General features: G+C 32.0%; 2 protein-coding genes across 4 annotated transcripts; both read left to right on the top strand.

The window, feature by feature from the left end:
- The first annotated feature begins 3,353 nt into the window (after positions 1-3,353).
- LOC130828479 (nuclear transcription factor Y subunit B-7-like) lies at positions 3,354-4,626 on the top strand. Its single transcript, XM_057694464.1, has 3 exons — positions 3,354-3,953; positions 4,338-4,417; positions 4,494-4,626. Exons 1-3 carry the CDS (start codon positions 3,354-3,356, stop codon positions 4,624-4,626), a joined length of 813 nt encoding a protein of 270 aa, XP_057550447.1.
- An 11,051-nt stretch (positions 4,627-15,677) lies between these two features.
- LOC130828404 (E3 ubiquitin-protein ligase RGLG3) lies at positions 15,678-21,300 on the top strand. 3 transcript variants are annotated; one of them, XM_057694382.1, is made up of 12 exons: positions 15,678-15,841; positions 16,402-16,481; positions 17,545-17,629; positions 17,732-17,872; positions 17,986-18,099; positions 18,984-19,081; positions 19,165-19,244; positions 19,328-19,433; positions 20,145-20,272; positions 20,351-20,480; positions 20,880-20,936; positions 21,032-21,300. In XM_057694382.1, exons 2-12 carry the CDS (start codon positions 16,410-16,412, stop codon positions 21,113-21,115), a joined length of 1,095 nt encoding a protein of 364 aa, XP_057550365.1. In that variant the 5' UTR covers positions 15,678-15,841; positions 16,402-16,409; the 3' UTR covers positions 21,116-21,300. The 3 variants fall into 3 exon arrangements, with proteins under 3 accessions (XP_057550365.1, XP_057550363.1, XP_057550364.1); XM_057694380.1 differs by having other exon boundaries at positions 16,267-16,481; XM_057694381.1 differs by having other exon boundaries at positions 15,692-15,841; positions 16,273-16,481.
- Positions 21,301-21,419: the final 119 nt, after the last annotated feature.

Below are 21,419 nucleotides of genomic sequence, written 5' to 3'. Positions count from 1 at the left end.
TATATGAAATTGGAAAACAAATCCCCAAATTGTTAAATAAGCACAGTCAATATATTATCGAAAACGCAGGTGAAGTGAAAGAGCGTTTAACTCCCAAACTTTTTAGTTTTTATAATAAATAAGAAAGAGATTATAGGGGCAAATTTTAGCTGGGACATAAGCATTAAAAAAAATAATAAAGTTAGTAAAAAAATATAAATATTACAATTATTAAAAAATATTTTAATTAAGTAAGTGGAAACTGCATATGAAGACGATGAGGAATATAAATATGTTACAAATGAAGTTAGCGAAAAGTATATTGGGACCGTGGTAGACAAAATCCCAATATTTTATTTACGATTCTACGACTCTATGATATAGACGAGCGATCTAGATCTTAAGTATGATCTTAATAATGATAGGATTGTACAATCCTATTAAGATCAAGATAATGGTTGAGAAGATCATATCACGATTCTATGATCCTAAGATCTTATGATCTGACAAACATAGTTTTAATGATAAAAATTCTTCTATTTTAGCTTTTACTTGCATATAAATATAAATTAAAACCATATTGTAATTACAATTATGAAAATTCATGTACTTACTCATTCGCAGTTCATAAACAATTTTAAAAGTATTCATTTCAATCAATTAATAAATAAAGTCAAATAAATCTTAATTTACAACTCAAAACTTAAAAAAATATAAACTAGAACAAATATGATTGATATTGAATCATCTTAGAGCATATCAAAACATATTAGTAGGATTTTACGATCCTACGATTTGATTATACCGATTAGATCTTACCCCTTATCAGTTCTAGGTAGGATCTCGATTCTAACCACCTTGAATAGCTAGTGATATAAATAGAAATATTTTTTATGAAAACAACAAATAAAACAACCGAAAATGGCAAATGAAAATAACTTTAACTAATAAAGGAAGTAATAAAAGGCGACTTTAAATAGAGATGAAAAATAACTAAATATTCTAAAACTAAGCAAAAAACACGCTTAGAGATGGCAACGGATCCTTGATCTAACCTGGATCCATTTTAGCGGATCTGGATCCTAATTTATTTCGACATCAAATTTCACTATACCTACGCTTAAAAATGTAGGTAGGCACGCTTATATGTAAGGCTGATATATTTAGCCACGCTTAATTGTGGTCTCTGCTTGTATTATATATATATATATATATATATATATATATAGGGTCGCGTTCAGGTGAAAACCAAGGTTCTGTGCGAACCGTGAGAACCAAAAAATGTGTTACCTTTTTACAGAAAATGTGCTACTTTCACTAAAAAACTGTGTTACTTTTATTTTTTAAAAAATCTGGCAGTTTTTACAAAAAAACTGTAACTGTCTGGAAAAATAATACAAATCCAAAGTAACACGTTTTTCTGAAAAAAGTAACACCTTTTTATATAAAAAGTAACACCTTTTTATGGTTTTCACGGTTCTCATATATGGATGGTTTTCACCTGAACTTCTCCCTATATATATATATATATATATATATATATATATATATATATATATATATATATATATATATATATATATATATATATATATATATATATATATATATATATATATATATATATATATATATATATATATATATATATATATATATATATATATATGCTAAATTTAAAAAGTTAGAGGTGTTTGCTTAGCTTTATTGTTTTGCTAAATTACTTTTAAAATTTTAACTTTGAAATTAACAAAGTTGTAGGGCAAACCTAACAATTTTTGTTAATTGTGTTGACTGAGTCTTTTATATTGTTAATTTTAGTCCATAAAATTGCTATGAAAAGGAAGATATGCTCTGAAATAATAATATAATAACGCATTTAATTTCTTTTTAAATTTCTTTCTTATATTTAACTTACATATCATCTACATATTTTTTTACTTGTCTTTAAAAAAACACCTTTTAGTGAAAATATATTAGGAGTGTTGCTAGTGTAGGCTTTTTATAATTTTAGTGTATCCCACTACACAAAATTAATGTAGATTATTATTATTATAAAAGAAATTATTACCATTATATCTTTATATTTTTATTAAGTTATATTATTTTATCAATCGGGAGCTATTTCTTTTAAAAAAATCTAATTACATGTTAATAGAAGCCTCTTCTATAGCCAATATTATCGCTTATTAAGAACTAACGTTCTTTTGACTAATTTTTCTGATCCTCGTACTTATTATTGTTATGGAATCGAACAAAATAATGATAGGTATGAAAAATAAGAGGCATGATATTAAGCGAGAAACCCTAATAGTACCGCTACTAATTAGTGGGAGTACCACTAGTTAGTTAGATAAATTAATTTCCATAGCTAACGTTGGAAGAATTATAAAAAGTTTGGCAAAATTTCGAGAATTAAAAAAATTAGAATTTTTTAGCTATTAAAATTTATTATTTTATTGAATAATATAGTTGATGGAGGAAAAGTAGAAACTATCAATATTAAAAAAATTAAAAGAAAATTGGTGGAGAAAATATAGGGAACATAACTAATAAAAAAAATTTGAGAAATTTTACGTGGTAACCCTGAGGTTTCGGGTTTTTCACATGAACCAAAACTTTTAAAAAATCCACGCGGTAACCTTGAGATTTCGCGTTTTTCACGTGGTAACCAATACTTTTCAAAAACCCACGCGATAACCTGAGGTTTACCAAATTGTTCCATTATGACCTTTTTTGCGCATAAAACGTTAGCAAATTATAATTTCGAAGCTTCAAGGCTGTTGTACGCCTATTTATGCGACTCACCATTTCAAAGTCCATCAGTTTCAACCTTTTTCCCCAAAACATAAACCTTAACTCTACCATTTCAGATACTAATGAAATTTAAAATGATGAATCACATAAATAAGCATACAACAACTTTAAAGCTTCAAAATTTAGTAAACCTCATAGTTACTGCGTGGATTTTTTTAAAAGTTTTGGTTACCTCGTGGAAAAACCAAATTAATGGAAATATGCAACACCAAAAATAGTATAAATATATTCAAATAAAGTTAGTGTAAATTATATAGTAACTATAAACATAGTAACAATATTAAAATTTGGATAAATAAAATTATTCTTATCTAAACTCTGCCATAAATGTGCATATGAGATTATTTAGGGAGAGTGTTACTATTATTATTATTATTATTATTATAAAAAAGATTATTACAGTTTCAAGTAGTGCTATTTATAACCCGTAGAATTAGTCAGTGAATAGCCTAATTCTTAGGTTATTAGTTATTACATTGTTTATATACTTTGAATGCTTCCTTCTATTTTTATAACTTGCGCCAAATCTAATATATATTTATCGATGCTAGCTAGGAATGCATGATACTGATCGAGAAACGCATGAAAATCCTTGTTCTAATTCTCATAACAAAAACAAAGCTAGTGAGACTACCACTAATAATAAAAAGTTAGAGAAATTTCTTCCCATTGCTAACGTGGGAAGAATCATGAAAAAGTCTACTCCAAATAATGGCAAAATTTCTAAGGAAGCAAAAGAAGCCGTTCAAAAATGTGTTTCTGAATTTATAAGTTTTATTACGGGAGAAGCTTCAGATAAATGTCAAAAAGAAAAAAGAAAAACGGTAAATGGTGATGATATTATATGGGCTTTAAGTGTGTTCGATTTTGAAAATTATGCTTTTCTTCTAAGAATCTACCTAAATAAATATAGGGAAATGGAAAACGAAAAATTAAATATACCTAAACAACCATATTTATCAACACAGGATCAACATTTAACAAAAAATGGTATGATGTTGTATTGTGATCAAAAGTTGTCACCATATACAACATTTTCTCCCCAAGTTAATTTTCCGATGTTGGAGCAATCTTTTCCAACACCACCCTTAATCTCGCTGCCACAGAAACACGAGATTGTTGAACAAACTGATTCTAATAGTAAAACTTCTTCTCAGGTACAATTTTGTTTTCTTCTTCTTGATTATTATTTTTTCTCCAATAATTTTAGTTTTAGTTTTCCACTTTTTTATTGAGATAATAAAAGTTTTAACTTTATTATCTCAGTACTTAGGCGTGGTTCTAGCCTTCTAGCTAGTGTTGACCATGCCCATACAGAAAGTCTTATTAAAATAACAGTGGTGTCAATTAATTTGTTAGTTGTGCCTCTAGGAGTGAAAGTGACTAAGATATTGCTTCCTAATTTTGGCATTTAAATTTTTATAATTAGTTGTTTCCTTTTTGATTATTGAAAGCTTTTTGTTAGCACATTGAAAAAAGAAGTAATTAAGAATTTATTTTATTCTTATTGTTTAAGGAAAATTCACTAACCTTTTGATCAGTGCAAGTCATTTGGAAAAAATGGGCTTTTGTCACTAAATTATGTTTACAATGTGTTGATTTATGGCTTGTCTACAAGCAAGTTTTATATTTATCATATTCTGCTAAGGAAAACATATTTACAATGTAAATTGATGTTGCCTAGTGGATTTGTGTAGGGCAGGTCAATCTTTAGTACACCTAAATGTGACATGTGATTATATTGTTACAAGCAAATTACCTATTAAGATGTCTGATGACTCAACTTTTTGGGAGGAGTTCATGAAAAGAGATGTAATTTTTGAGACATAATCTAAATGTACACTGTGTGTAACTTTACAAAGTGTGACTATGATAAGTACAACTATTTGCATATATTTACATCATTTATACTCCTTAGCGATGGTCGTTGTTAGTAACTCCGTGCTTCTTTTGTTGATTTATGTTATTTTACCCATTTTGGTTATTCATGTTGATTTTGAATGGTTTTGAATGTTTTAACTTTTAAGCATAATTCTTTTGGTTTAAATGATATATTTCACTTTTTGGTCATAAATTGTCATAGGAAGATCGTATTAATGCAAGATTTGCAGCATCAGAAACTAGACTTCAAGAGCTCTCCAACGATATATTATATGCCCAATTTCGATAACCGAGCAATAAATGACGACCATTTGAAGTTTGTTGTGATTGTCAGCATAAAACGCCGACTCGGCTTTTTTTGTTTTATCTTGTCTTTGAATTAAGTGTGATACCCCAGATTTAGCTTTAAAAGGGATTGATAGAGTACTCATATCAACAAGATGCATCTTCTTCTCATGGGAGCCCATTTGCTAATTACTCCACAGTTAAGCGTGCTTGGTGGGGAGCAATCTTAGGATGGGTGACCTTCTAGAAAGTTTTTCCAGGTGCGCACGAGTGAGGCCAAAGTGCGCTGGAAAGACTTGTGTTGGCCTGTAGGGCTATTTTACAGTCTCCATAAGAAGTCATCGACGGTCCCAAAGGTCCGGGGTGTTACATTTTCTTATTATTAGTTTAATCTTCCTCAATCAAGTTTCATTATTACCATCTTATATCATGCTTAGTTTCATTTTAGGGCTTTTTATTTATTGTTTTCATCATGAATAGTGAGTAGATTTCATTGTAGGGTTAGGATTGAAAGTGTCATTTTATTACGTCATTATTTATTTGAAATAATTTTTTTTTATTTTATTAATTATTTTGAATTAGTTTATATCAATTATTTATATATGTATATGAATGCCTACATATTTATATTAAGGGAAAAATTATTGTGAATAATCCAACCTATTTTCTATTACCTGCCAATAATCTCACATTTTGAAATTTTTTTAATAATCTCACCTTTGCTTTCAGTTTGTTGCCAATGAACCCTTCAAATAAATAACCTACTATATCAGGTTACCTCTCATCTTCTTCCGTTTTATAATAATCCAATCTATTTCTCATTACCTTCCAATAATCCCACCTTTAAAATTTGTTAAATAATCCAACATTTGCTTTTTGTTTGTCACCAATGGACTCTTCAAGAAACCAACTGAAATTGCTATTATTTCTCGAGCTTATGACGTTGATCATTGCATATATAGTAATTGTCTTTACATACATATCCGATCAGCGAGTAATTGTCTTTACATACATATCCCATCAACTAGGGGTGTTCAAAAATCCAACCCGCTTGACCCAACTCGCCAACCCGCTTGACTAAATGGCAGGTCAATTTTTTTAAAAAATAATACAATTCCCAACCCGCCTTAACCGGGTTGGGACATGGGCCACACAATACATTGAGTCGGGTACCTGCCAACCCGTTATATATTATCTTTATCAAGTTGAAATTTGCACGTTAAAATTTTATAATCAATATAATTATAAAAAATTGATAATTGTCATAAGTTTTTCACTTCCCTTCAAAGTAAAATATCCCTTTTAATCGTTGGGAAAGAGAAATTGAGTATTTTAAAAATTGTGGATTTTTATATAATAATTTAAGAGAAAATGTGTTAAAGAAATTAAAAGAGATTTAACATGTATGGATGAGATATGCTAGATTATTATAAACTAGTGGTAAAGAAATTGAATATTTAGCTTCTTGAAGGGTCCATTGGCAACAAAATGACGTGAAGGGTCCATTGGCAACAAAATGAAAACAAATGTAGGATTATTAAAAGAAATTTAAAAGATTGGGATTTTTGGCAGATAATGGAAAATAGGTTAGAACATTATAAATAAAGAGAAGATGAGAGGTAACATGATATAGCAAGTCATTTTCTAAAGAGTCTATTGGCAACAAACTGAAAGCAAAAGTTGGATTATTAAAAGAATTTCAAAAGGTGGGATTATTGGTAGGTAATTGAAAATAAGTTGGATTATTCACAACAATTTTTCCTATATTAAGAGTATATTTATAATTACTCAAATAAAGATGTTCAAATTAAACTTATACTTGTAATTCAAAATTTTTCTAGCATCTTGAAAGTTGTCTTAATTTAGACTTGTAAGTAAATATGTTAAATTTTCCTCTTTATCTTCCTCGAGCCGAGGGACTCCTTTGTCCGCGCTCTCCTTTATGGGTATGAGTTGCCACCGTCTTTCCCTCCCCAGACCCGGACCTTGGTTTCCTAAGATCGGGATATACTGCGTAGGATGATGATGACGATGAGAATGTTATCTAAGAAAAAGCCAGAAAAAAATAATAAAACCCCTTAACTCTTACTCTTTTGTCATTTTCCATCCCCTTCTTTCTTTCTTCTTCACCTCCCCTTCCTCAACACCAAGAATCCTCCACCACCGCCAGCCGGTCGCCACTAGCTGCCACTGTCGACCATCAGTAGTCGCCATCGCTAGTAGTCCCTCTCTCACGCGGTTGAAAGTTTTTTGCTTTTTTTCATCATCCTTGTAACACCCCCATAATTAGGTCTAATTTTCAAAACACATTTTAAAAGAAAACATAAACCAAATTCTAATCATGGGAGCATTACCGCCACATCTATTCCTGATAAAGAATAAATGTAAGGCTAAACAACTATAAAGTAACTTATACCATTTAACTACTAAACAATTCTTACATCTGAACGTGAAATTTTAACTGAGACATGACTACTAATAAAAACTAATTATTATCTAGGTGAAACCTCACTTTACGATCCCCACGCGATCAATAACCTGTAGAAATATAAATATAAGAAAAACAAGGGAAAAACTCCCAAAATTTGAAAATTAAGTAATTCCAATTCCATCTCGTAAAATAGTTAAGTTTGAAAAGGTTTAAAAAAATAAAATATAATCAAGTTGAAAAATAATTTTACAAAATAATATATAGTTGAGCTAAAAAATCAATTTGTGAAAACAATATAAATTCACATAAACCAATTAATTAACTTGATATTTAATAATGACATACACATATTCAATTATTAATTTGAGGGAACGAGAACGCCAGTAGACCGAGGCTTTACCTTTATACCTACTTCCACTAGTGGAAAAAAACGTATCTGCTGCTTGTCATTTGCTGCGGTTTTTTATATACGCAACAATAAATAGGAAAAAGAATTTAGAAAAAAAAAACAAATCAACTACTACGGTTTCCTTAAAGCCCGCAGCAAATAATCAAATGGCCACGCAAATGCTGCGGTTCTATATAAGCTTGCGACAAATAATTCATAATTGCTTCATTCAAATGCTGCGGTTTATGTCTGAGCCCGCAGCAAATAAACTTTTCAGTAAATAATTCATAACTGCTTCATTCAAATGTTGTGGTTTTTGTCTACGCCTGCAGCAATTATATCTGTTTTATTATATTGTATACAAAATTAAAACCCGCCATTCTAACGTTTCATTTCACAAATACTCGACTACTACTGTTGTATTCTCTCAAACCCATCATTTTCGCCATAAATGCATTCATTCTTCCTCTTCATCTTCTTCTAAAACCCATAAATTCTTCATCATCTGCTGCTTCGTCGCAAATTGATTCATAAACCCATTGAAAAAACACTCGAAAAACACTATAACAGTTTCTTCAAACCCTGTTCTTCATCTTCTTGGTTCATAAACCCACGGCATACTTTGGTCTTGTTCATCTTAAAAACCCACGAAATTAAGGTATTTTTTCTCTTTTTATTTTGTTAAGCATTTAAGTTTTGCAAGATATTCATGAAAACACTCAAAAATTAGGGCAACTGTTTGTATACTAATTTTGTTTCTCTGCTTTTCGTTGTAGATAACATAATCCACGAAATCAAGGTAATTATATTTATTTTATTAATTTGCAAGTTCATATCTTTATTATTTAACATGTAATTTAGTAATTTAGTGCTAAAGATATCAATTTATTTGTGAACTTTTCATTATTCAAGTTTATGTTATTAGTTTTTTAAATATTTGTGTTATTTGTTAAAAATGTGGTTTGTTGTTATGGTTATGTCTTTAACTATTAGAATTAGAATATGATTTTATTTACAATGTAGTGCTTAATATTGAAGTATGAAGTATAAAATTAGAATATGAAGTATGTATATTTAGGGTTAAATAGATTTGGTATAAATAAGTATATATTTACTTATACTAATTGTTATATATGTCACTTTTTATTTGTACAGATGGGCTGGAAGGAAAAAGAAGATACGGGGGAGTTCACCCCCAGAGGCAATGTTGACGCATTACATATGGTCTTAGGGAAAGACCATAGAGGGCGGGTAGTCGGAAAAGGAGGCGTCCGCGTGGGGTTAAATAAGGCATTCAGCAAAGAGTGTGTTGCTACTCAATCCCGAACGATGTCACCTGATGAAGTAGCAACCCTCCGAGCAGAAATTACGAGGGATGTTCTCGCAAAACCGGCACTCGTGTTGCAAAAGATGGGAGCACCCACTGTTGACTTGGCAAACCTGCTTGTCGAGGATCAGCAAAGTCAACATGGGGATCCTAATGCTTCGGTCGAGCCAAAACCGAGCCCATTACCCCTGTAGCACCCCAGCCCATTACTACCCCTGAAGGGCAAAACCCCACACCGGAGACCATGTACTCCGTTGCTCAAAATCCGGAGCCAGTGGTACAGGTATGTAGAATGAACTAGAGATGGGAACAGCAACAAGAAGGGGGGGGGGTGAATTGTTGTTTCGATAAGTTTAAGAATTATAGCCCTGTTTTTGCGGAATTAAATTAAAGAAATAAAACTTAAACTTAAAGCAAAATAATTAAAGAGACAACACGATTTTTACGTGGAAACCTTCTAGGCCTAATTAGAAGGAAAAACTACGACCCCACGAGATTTCTAAACTCTTCACTATGTTTAAGGCAACTCGTTACAATTACATTAAACACCTTGCTTCACTCGAAGCGCATCAACTAGGCCAACTTCTCTTTCTAATTGCTTCACTCAAAGCAACTATCTTAGCTTCACAAAAAGCTAATCTCTTCACGAGCTTCACTAAAAGCTATATTCAATTCTCCCCTAAACTCACCCAAGTCTAGTTACAATTACTCACTTAAAAACCCTTACAAAAGGATAAAATTCTATAAAAACAAAATCAATGAGTTGCACAAGAAAATATTGAAAGTTAATTGGCAATTTTAGAACAAAATATTTCTTGTAAATATTCCAAAAATATCGCATGAAATATCAAAGCTCATACGTATGCATTCTTTTTAGGAACAGCCGAAAAGATCTCTATTTATAGAATCAAATTCCCTAATAAAAAAAAGTAACCAACCACAACCACTATTCCCTTATCCCAAATACTAACAATAGCAGCAATTCCCATATACTAAAATTAGTTGCAGTTCTCTTTTCCAATAATAACCACGGTTACCTTAAGCTAATTTTAGACACGGTTACACCTAGCTAATAATAGGAACGGTTGCCTATTTACTAATATTAGGGATGGTTACCTATTTACTAATATTAGGGATGGTTATTCTAATAATAGCTAAAGCTCCTAAATATCAACTGATGTTCCATATATTTATTTAATCACTAAATATAGATCTGGAATAAAAATTTATAAAAACAATTTTAGAAAGTCGTATGTTAAATATTTTTAGAAAATATTTTGCCAATTCACTTTAAAATTAATTAATGCAAAAAATTAATTTTAATTAATACATCAGCTAAAAATAGAAAATATAATTATAATCATAATTTCAGCGGACGTATTATTCTGACTCCAATCTGGGAACAATGTACAGTCTCCAAATTCCAGCAGTGTTAGATCATCAAACTTGGGAACAGTAGACCTCCTGTCTACGTTTGACATCCTAAGCGATATACCTCTTCTAACTTCTTTGGATTCCTTTGACGAGTACATGTTCATAGACCAAGTCATAGGTACCATCAACGATCTTAGTCACGACCGAATATTGACCTATAAACAATCTCTAAAAAATACATTCGTTTATATAAAGTATAGTCATCATCAAAACTCAAGAGGTCCAACAAGGTACATGTTAAGTTGCGAATTTAAGGATTTTTAAGCGTTTTTGGCACTTTTGCGCATAAAGTAGCTCAAACTTGGTTTGTTTTGCACAAAACTTGGCACACAACACTATTTGGTATATATTATTGTGTTGAAGTGGTTAGAATTGTAAGTCATAGTCATATGCTAGAAATTACGTGTTAAGTTGCTTAAGGATTTTTAAGCGTTTTTGGCACTTTTGCACATAAAGTGAGAATTCTTATTAATCACAAAACTGAATCCATATACATGGGAGACAACCTATATTTATAGGTTTCTAGCTAGCTAACGGCTATAAAAATCACGTGCTATACAATATGCCTCTTAAAACATAATTTAAAAACAACCAGAACAGTTTGGGTTCTGATCAGCACTGATCAGTGACTGGGCCACCTTGCGCTCGTATCCTAGTGAGCTGTGTACACCACAATCATGGTTCTTGGGCCTTGATGGCTTGGTCCATGTATGTAGATCACGTTTTCATAGTTTTTTGGCTCTAGGTCTCCTTGGTTAAGGCTCAAACCACGCGGCAAGATAGGCTGGTCAGCGGGTAGGCTGTTGTTCTGTTCTGCCCTCTTTGTTGTTTTTTGGATTGTTATTGCTAGCTCAAACTTGGTTTGTTTTGCACGAAACTTGGAACACAATACTATTTGGTATATACTATTGTGTTGAAGTGGTAAGAATTGTAAATCATAGTCATATGCTAGAAATTACGTGTTAAGTTGCGATTTTATGGGTTTTTAAGTGTTTTTGGCACTTTCGCGCATAAAGTAGCTCAAACTTGCTTTGTTTTGCACGAAACTTGGCACACAACACTATTTGTTATATATTATTGTGTTGAAGTGGTTAGAACTAAAAATCATAGTCATATGCTAGAAATTACGTGTTAAGTTACGATTTTATGGGTTTTTAAGTGTTTTTGGCACTTTTGCGCATAAAGTAGCTCAAACTTCGTTTTTTTGGCACAAAACTTGGAACACAACACTATTTGGTATATTTTATTGTGTTGAAGTGATTAGAATTGTAAATCATAGTCATATGCTAAAAATTACATGTTAAGTTGCGATTTTAAGGGTTTTTAAGCGTTTTTGGCACGTTTGTGCATAAAGTAGCTCAAACTTGGTTTGTTTTGCTTGAAACTTGGCACACAACACTATTTGGTATATATTATTGTGTTGAAGTGGTTAGAATTGTAAATCTTAGTCATATGCTAGAAATTACGTGTTAAGTTGCGATTTTAAGGGTTTTTAAGCGTTTTTGGCACTTTTGCGCATAAAGTAGCTCAAACTTGGTTTGTTTTTCACGAAAATTGGCACACAACACTATTTGGTATATATAATCTTGTTGAAGTGGTTAGATTTGTATGTCATAGTCATATCCTAAAAATAACGTGTTAAGTTGCGATTTTAAGGGTTTTAAAGCGTTTTTGGCACTTTTGTGCATAAAGTAGCTCAAACTTGGATGTTTTGCACGAAACTTGGCACACAACACTATTTGGTATATATTATTGTGTTGAAGTGGTTAGTATTGAAAATCATAGTCATATGCTAGAAATTACGTGTTAAGTTGAGATTTTATGTGTTTTTAAGCTTTTTTGCCACAAACATCTATTTTCTCTTAGTGCTTTCGACAACCTTTTAATTCCGTAGATTGCGGGTACTACACTCTGAAATACATGGACGATATTTTAAAATCTGTGAAGGAGGTTGGAGTCAAAAATATAGATGTTGTAAGTATCTGTAACGTTCTTAAATTATAATATATATATATATATATATATATATATATATATATATATATATATATATATATATATATATATATATATATATATATATTTACTATTATTATTGGTAAAATTTAATGTTTATTAATCTTTTAATTTTATATTATATTATAGGTTTAATACGACATTCCAAGGAAAACACGCCCTTTGAGAAATGAAGAAATGCGCGAATTAAAAAACAAGATTGCCGCGTATCTTGCTACTTTTTGTCCTTTGTAAATTGTAATTAGTTTAGATTTTTTAGGACTTTAATGTATATATGTTTGTACATATTATTATATTATATATACTATCGAGAGTTTATTATTAAAAAGAGATTATTGGTGATTATTTGTGATTATCATTGGATTATTGCATTAATCATTGTTTATTACATGTACATTATTATTGGATTATTTTTAGTATTAAACAAAATAAATAAATAAATAAATAAATAAATAAACTATATGCTGCGGGCCAGCAAAAAACCGCAGCATATAGTTTAAGACTATATGCTGCGGTTTTTTGGTGGCCCGCAGCATATAGTGTTAAACTATTTGCTGCGATTTTCTTGGGCCCGCAGCGTTAGGTGCCCTTTTCTGTTGCAGTTTAAAATCGCAGCATTTAAAATAGGCCATCTGCTGTTATCACTAATGCTTGGGGCCAAAACTGCAGCATATTATGGCCAAAAAACCGCAGCAAATGAGGTTTTTTCCACTAGTGTTCATCAAGAGGTTGTCACCCCAAATAATTCATCAAGGTCAGCATAATAGTCTTAGGTAACCCTAGTGTGCACACCCCTTCTACTTGGATTACAACAAATAAAAGGAAGACCAAACATCGTATCAAGTACCAGAAATAATAACACATGTCGGCAGCTATACTTTATCTTCAATGATCAGTATATCGATAAGAGAAGATATGATAAGTCACATTATAAGGGACCTAGCTCACAAAAGAAGATTGAAGACCGATATGGAAAAGAAAGGGTTTTCCATTGTCAAAAGTGTACAAAAAATCATCTAGGAAAAGATTGTGATGGAAATTCGATCGAATGTAACTATTGTGGTAAGAAGGGGCATTGGGAGTATGAGTGTTATACGAAGAAAAGGCTTCCTAATCAGTAGAATGGTGGCCAAAAGAATTTTAAGCTAGGTATTTTGAAGAACAATGAAAAAGAGAATGAGTATCATGGTTAAAATCTTCATCATCAGAGAAATGAGAGTAAATGTTGGACCGCCCAAAACAATTACCTATCAAGAGGGTTCAATGTGCTCAACTCTGAAAATGGAAATGTTTGGAGCTAACACAATTACAAATGCATCTAAGTTGCGTGGAGAATTTTCTTACACACGTCTAGTTATGTGGCTATGCATGTAAGCCCATTTCCATTCATTATGACTAATTGGGTATATCCATTATGGATAAACACACCTTAAATTCGTCTCACGTCCACTCCATATTTGCGTTATATGTGCTTTATACAATCGCAATTCCTTATAAACTTAATTGTATTCCTATTTTTTAACTTCGCAATGTAGTAAGATAAAATTAATACCCTTAATTTTTAATTAATAGTTTTTAATTAAAATATATTAAATTAATATAAAATAACATATTGTAGATATGACATGTGCATGTCAAGTCTCTATGGGTGGCACGGGTAGATATGGGGCAAGTCGAGTATACATGTGACGGATTAGAGTTCATACCCACTATCTGCCCAACACATATCACTGATAAAACTTTTCATACTTATATTCACCTACAACCTACCAAATTCTCCGCCTCAATTGAGACGGATGTGGAGCGAAAGTAGTGTAATTATACACACATTTGAGAATCAACTACAACATATTTTTTTTGGAGGTAAGGTCATGAAATCTCTTTCCATAGGGAAGGAGAGAATGAGAGAGTTAATTATTGAATAGTCAATAATTAGTAAAGTTCAAACAAAAAAAATCTAACAAATTAACTTTTCATTTTAACTTTATAATCGGACAAAAAAAAGAATAAAACTCAACTTTATTATGGAAGTAGAAAAATTAAAATCCCAATAAAATCAAGGAAAATTTGCTCAAATAATCTCAACTATTACTCATTAGCCAGAAATAATCCTAACTATCACTTACATTTAAATAATCCCAACTATCACCATTGTTTGTTCATAGCATACCCCTCCCTCTTCCGGTTATAACAGGTAAAAATATTTTTAATTTCTTTTTCCTTTTTTTTGTTCTGTTATAGTCTTGAATTTATATACTCAGAAATTTTTTTCATTAATTCTCTTCATAATTTCACACCTACTTCCGTCCATAGTTCCATATTTGATCCCCAAATCAAATTTCTAATCCTAGAAATCCAATCTTTTGAAGCACAAAAGATCAATCAAAGTTGTTAGATTGAGGTCCTTCAATTGTATTTTCGTTTTCCCTTTTTTAAATTGTTTGCAATTAGGTTAATTTTTTGTAAAATTTGTTATTTTTGATTGTTTTTTATATATATATTTTTTTCTTTTTTTATGGTTTAGGATTGTGCACTTGATAAGTTCACTACTAAGTTATAGTTTGCAGGTAAATTCCAATAGACAAACAATGGCTTAGATTATGTTGGTGGTCAATGTTGTACCATATTAATTGAACAAGACCTAACTTCTTGGTTTGATTTAGATGATTAAGTAGTGAATACGGTTGAAGTTAAATATAAATACTCTTTATTTTTTTATGAATACGCCTTGCAATTTGAGGTCGGGTTAAAAAAGGTAAACAGTGATGAGAGTGTATTGAAAATGGCAATGTTAAGAGAAAACTTGATGATGTTCGTAGTTGGAAGAGAAAGCAAAATTTTGAATTTTGAATTTAATTTTTTAGGTTTTAAGATTCATCAATGGAGGGAAGCGTAATGGGAAAGAAGAAGAAGCATTTAAATAGAAGGAAGGGGCAGGAAGATATCAACAGTATAATTTTAACCGGCTGTAACTCGTAACAAGAGAAAGGGGTATGCTATGAACAAACTCTAGTAATAGTTAAAATTATTAAAAAGTGATAGTTAAGATTAATTATAGTCAATAAGTGATAATTGAGATTATTTTGAGCAAATTTTCCAAAAATCAAATAATATTCCAAGTCAAGTTGAGAATTAGGTTCTTGCTTTATCTTTCACGCCAACTTGAGAGTACCAAGCAGTTACGGATATTGGGTAACAAACCAAACCATCAAAGTCTTCAGCTTTTGCAACTACCCCAAATCTTCTGAGTTTTTCTTCTTCCTTATCCTGATTTTCTTCCAAGGTGCTGATTTTATTTTCTTTGGTTTGATATAAATCATCATAGTTTTGTTATAATCTTCAAAATATTTAATTTTTGATTTTTATATCAATTAGAGCAGATGATTAAAAAAAATTTATTTTTCTGCTTGTATAATTGATTTAATATTTTGGGTATTTTGGAAATTTAACTTCTGATGTTTTTATTTTTATGCTTATGGGAGAAATTAATGTTCTGGGCATGTTTTGATTAATAAATTTTTATACTTTATTCTGCTAATTGGTTATGGAGTAGTTGCTGATCTCACTTCTCAGCTATAATTCATGAGTTGTTGAATACTACCCAGCTGTATTATATACCAGTATAAATTTTATCCTTTACAATTAAGATTGGGATATATTGAATATGAATGAATGCCTGTGTTTAATTTGATAAATGGGTTTTGCTAGAATTAGGGTTTCTGGACAAGAATTGTCGGTTTCGGGGCATCAATGATGATTTAGCTTCTGTTTAAATGGGGAATCAGAATTCAACTGATGAAGCAAAAGAGGTTAATAAATCAGTTCAATCATCTTCTGATGCAGGAAACTCTATGTCCTTCAGTCACAATTACAAAGGCAAACTGCCTGCATTCATACCTGACAACTTCAATTCCCTTGAAGAGGTTTACATCCTCCCCTTTTTTTTTGTTTTTTTTTTTCTGGAATTATCTGTGCAATTTTAATATGGTAACATATATGTATCTAAAGTGAAGACCGGTATCTTGTTCATATGTCGTTGCATAATCAGACGATTTATTAATTCGTGTTTCGTCAAGTTGGAATATCGAACTTCTTGGGTCTGTTAATTCTTATGATGGGTCATTAAAAATCATTACCAAAATTAAAGAAATTCTTTTGACATTCATAGTGTGAAAGTTCCATGTATGGTTCTTTTTAAGGTATTGCATATGGTAAGCAATTAATAAGTCATATTCATAATAGAACCTGCTTTGTAAAGAGAATGCAATTAACTATTAAGCCATATGGTTGAAATGGAATTAGAGAATATTTTTTCATGTTTTCATGAATTACCATGGGTATGAATTTATGGGCTTCTAAATAGATTTCTTCTAGGGTTGCAGTATGAAGACTAAATACTTTACTGACAAGTTTGTCACTAGAATTGGTCTAGTTAGGTGACGTAGGGGCTCTCAGCTCATTTTCTTGGTTCCTCTTGTATACTTCAGTACTTCTTATAAAAACCTCATCTTAGTTTTTGTTTTTAGGCTGACAAGAGTGAAAGGAAGTTTTTTGAGGAATTATTAACATGCTCTTGTTTGTAATTATTAGATGTTGGACGTGGTTATCTGGACAAATAAATAATTAGTAGTCATGTTGAAAGGCAATTGGAAAGGGTTCGTTGTGCAAGCTGGACTTAGAAATTCCTAGAAAAAATATCATAGGAGTTTTTGCGTCCACCCTCCGAAAGATGGGTTACGTTGGTAAATGGAGGAAGGAAGTAGTATTGTATTTCTAGCACTCACAAATTGTTTTCATAGATTAAATAGCGGATGGGCTTTCTTGGTAGGCTTTGAGCTTCAAAAAATACAACAAATTGATTTTTATTCCCCTCTTTTAATTTTATTGATCGTATCTTTTAGGAATTTGGTGAGTAGAAGTACGGAGATTCGTCTTTTAGAGGTTTTTTGCAGTACAAACATTCTTTTCTCATGCTCTGATTGCCAGGTCACAGCTGCTTTAAGAGAAGCTGGCCTTGAGTCCTCAAATTTAATACTCGGTATAGATTTCACAAAGAGCAATGAGTGGTCCGGTAATCTTCTTTACAAGCAACATGCTTTTTTCTATTTTTCTTTGTTTTACTATTATGATATTTATTTACGAAATGACACATCTGAATGGTTAATGATTCAAGGGAAGTTTTCATTCAATCGGAAAAGTCTTCATGCAGTCGGTGGTGATCCAAATCCGTATGAGAGAGCTATTTCTATAATTGGGCGATCTTTATCTCCTTTTGATGATGACAACTTAATACCTTGTTTTGGATTTGGTGATGGTTAGTTTTCATCATTCACCTTGGTTGTATCATGGTTATTGTATCTTTTAGTAACCATATATATTTAAATTGTTAATTTCTTTGTACCCACTAATTATATTTGATTTTTTCAGCAACAACTCATGATAGATATGTTTTTAGCTTCTATCCCAACCACCGACCTTGCTATGGATTTGAGGAGGTGCTTGTACGATACAAAGAAATTCTTCCTTACATCAAACTATCTGGTATGTTGGAACCTTATTGTGCTTTACATTGTTATATAATTGTTCTCGGAAACATGGAACTTAAAAAGTATTATCTGAGAGGAGGAACACATACTTTTTTTCTTGATTAAATTGTCTCGGTGTCCCTCTTTTGATGACTTAATATGCAGTCATTACAGTAATGTGACAAAACTCTTGAATCTTGATCATCGTTCCCTCGGTGTGATTTATGTCGTCTTCACCATTTCTCTTCTTTCCATTCTTTATCCTTTCTGAATAAGCCCCAAGGCTTTCAGAATTGCTTTTATTAGACAGTTTTGACATGAATCTTTTAGTTATATTTCCTATTAGAATGGGAAAATGGTACCTTGTTTTCTCTCCCGTACTTGCCAAAAAATCTATCATGTAAGTCAAATTTTTCAAAAACTTGTTCTATTCTTTCTTTCCCATTTCATTACGATATTGATCAACTTTCCATGGATTGTGCCAATAGTTGGGTATGTAAGGAGTCAAAAGAATTTTGTCTTTTGATAACTGAGGACAGGGGTGAAGCAAAAATTGAAAATTTCTATAAAGGTGCTGTGCAATTTTAAAAATTATAATATTTTTCTAACAATATTATATCTTTAAACACTTAACATATACTACATAATTTAATATTGAGGCCTCCATTTTTCCGGGGCCCTGTGCGATCGAATATGTTGAACATGCCCAAAACCTCTCCTGCTTGAGGATAGTCGTAGCTGAGAGATCTCTTTTAAGCAGATATGGAAAAACAAACCTGACCCCACATCTAAGACCAGAAGTTGGCTAGTCCCAAATATGGCAAACATACTTGGCCTAATTCCAACTGACATGGATGAAGATTTGAAAAAGAACTGTAAACTGTTCGCTTTGCTTTGCAGGCCCTACGTCTTTTGCCCCAATCATTGATGCTGCAATTGATATAGTACAATGCAGCAACATGCAATATCACGTCTTGGTCATTATTGCAGATGGACAGGTCTTGACAAAGAGTCATCATTGCCTTTAAATAGTAATATTAAGAACATATTCTGACTAAATTTGTTTACCCTTGAAACAAAGGTAACAAGGACCTCTGACTTGTTACCTGGAAAGCTCAGTACCCAAGAACAAGCAACGATCAATTCAATTGTAGAGGCCAGGTAAAGATCTGGTAAATCCACTCTTCAAACACATTGCATAAATAAAACCCCGTTTAACTTTTTTCTTTTGGCGTTATGATTAGCAATTATCCGCTTTCTATTGTTCTGGTTGGTGTGGGTGATGGACCCTGGGAAGCCATGCAAAAGTTTGATGACAATATTCCTCAGCGGGCATTTGATAATTTTCAGGTAACCGAATTCTGAACTTTCTTTGCAACCCTTTTCCTGACCTCTATGAAATCAGATCGTTTGGCAAGGACCAATATTTCAATTGTGGTTGATTTGGGGAATAGTTTGATGTAGATTGATTATTTAAGTTTTTGTAACTCTCTATAAAGATGACTGGATGAATGTATTAGCCTTTGCAGAAACCCAAACACAAACAAATGTGATGTAAGAGCTCCCAACATGTCATTACTTCGGAATACGATTAGGGTTAAAATACAAATAACATGCATACCAGTGCCACGTGATTCGCTAATCTTCTCACAAATCACGAATCGAAAAAAGCAAATTATGGTCAGTTTTGGGCTATTTTTGGGCAAAATCTGAGTGAATTGCGAATTCCAAAAGCGAATTAGCTAGCGAATTATGTTACACTGATGCATAAATAAGTTAGAGTTTGACTTTGGACTTGGGTTAATCTCCATGATTCCAGCAAATGTCTAGTGTCTCTTGGTCATGGAGGCAACTTAATCTCGAGTAGGTTAGGACTTGAATCTCGACCGTTGTATCTATCAATATTTGGGAGATAGATGGATGCAACGGGATTCTAGGTTGGCCAAAACTTGTTTCTTTCTTTATTTTGGGAGATCGTTTAGTTTTCATATTTTAAACACTGCCATTTATATGTTGTCAAATCCTCTGCTAAATCCTAAGATCCGCTAACGTGTGATGTAGTTTGTCAACTTCACAAAAATCATGTCGGACAACAAGGATATTTCGAAGAAAGAAGCAGCATTTGCTCTTGCTGCATTAATGGAAATCCCAATTCAGTATAGAGCCACCCAACAGCTGAACTTTAACATGTATGACTGAATCTTTTATCTCCCTGATTGTTTGTTAACAAATTACAAGATATGCCCATTCTTAACTGTTGTTTTCAGTAAAAAGGAGAGCAATGTCCGACGAAGTAGTCCAATTCCTCCTCCACGTGAAGTGATAGATAAACCCGTTCAAGTTGCAGACACAAGAGGTTCTTCAGAGTCAGTGGATATCAATATTCCTTTAGAGCAGGTAAGAATAAGATACTCTATGCTTCTGCTTGTATTTAAGATGTTAATTCCCAACCGGTGTTTGGCTATGGTGGATGTTTGGCTATGGGGGAGGCGTTATTTTGCTCTCTCTAAGCCTTTCCGACCTCGGAAGAATTTGGTTTTAAACAAAAGGGGAAGGAAATTGTACTCCCTCACCGCTCTCCGTTCCATTTAAGCTCATTGTTTTGTTTTGGAGTAAAATGTTCGCAAAGTGATGGAATGCAATTTTCCACAAAAGTTTTCGGGTTTAATTTTCTCGTCAAACCAAACAACGAAAATAGGTTAAACAGTTTTCTAGTATATCCCCCCTTACGCTCATTGTCTTTAGTTTCTATAAATATCGTGTGAATCAAACTCTAACTTAGAAGTTTTGCTGAAGGCATGTCCGATCTGCCTTACAAACCCAAGAAACATGGCATTTGGATGTGGTCACCTGGTACGCCCTTCCTATCATGGCTCGTCTGCTAAATCTGTTATCCCTCCCTTAATTTTAAAATTATAAGTGTTGATATGGTTTGATATGGTTTGTAGACTTGCAAAGATTGTGGAGAAACACTTGGAACATGTCCTATGTGTAGGAAGGTCATTGCAACGCGTGTGAGATTGTATGCTTGAGCGTGATGTTTGAAAATCACATGTGACTTTATAATTAAGGTTGTAAACCTTCTAAGATTGTATTCTTAAAATGTAAAGTTATGTTTTTATCTCAAAGATTAGTAATTGGTAATCATAAGTGTCAATTATCAAAGGTTTGCATTTGTTTGTGTAACCAGTGCAATAACATTTAAGTGTCAACTGTACGTTAATTCTACATAATAATCTCAACGATGGGTTTTATTACAAACCTGAAAACTCAGGTTTCATTGATGTTGCAAATACCTATTGTTACTTTTTTGTGGTTGTGAGGCGCTTGGTTTGC

The sequence above is a fragment of the Amaranthus tricolor genome, chromosome 12 (genome assembly GCF_026212465.1).
Source record: "Amaranthus tricolor cultivar Red isolate AtriRed21 chromosome 12, ASM2621246v1, whole genome shotgun sequence".
In the NCBI taxonomy this organism is placed as follows: domain Eukaryota; kingdom Viridiplantae; phylum Streptophyta; class Magnoliopsida; order Caryophyllales; family Amaranthaceae; genus Amaranthus; species Amaranthus tricolor.
This window is presented reverse-complemented; position numbering and strand designations above follow the sequence as displayed.

Excerpts from the sequence above, each read along its gene's own strand:
- LOC130828479 (XM_057694464.1), top strand. The coding sequence starts at position 3,354 with ATGCATGATACTGATCGAGAAACGCATGAAAATCCTTGTTCTAATTCT. Across the intron at positions 3,954-4,337 it reads ATAGTAAAACTTCTTCTCAG|TGCAAGTCATTTGGAAAAAA; the intron begins GTACAATTTTGT and ends CCTTTTGATCAG. Across the intron at positions 4,418-4,493 it reads TATGGCTTGTCTACAAGCAA|GGCAGGTCAATCTTTAGTAC; the intron begins GTTTTATATTTA and ends GGATTTGTGTAG.
- LOC130828404 (XM_057694380.1), top strand. The coding sequence starts at position 16,332 with ATGGGGAATCAGAATTCAACTGATGAAGCAAAAGAGGTTAATAAATCA. Across the intron at positions 17,873-17,985 it reads TTGTTTTGGATTTGGTGATG|CAACAACTCATGATAGATAT; the intron begins GTTAGTTTTCAT and ends TGATTTTTTCAG. Across the intron at positions 20,481-20,879 it reads TCAATATTCCTTTAGAGCAG|GCATGTCCGATCTGCCTTAC; the intron begins GTAAGAATAAGA and ends GTTTTGCTGAAG.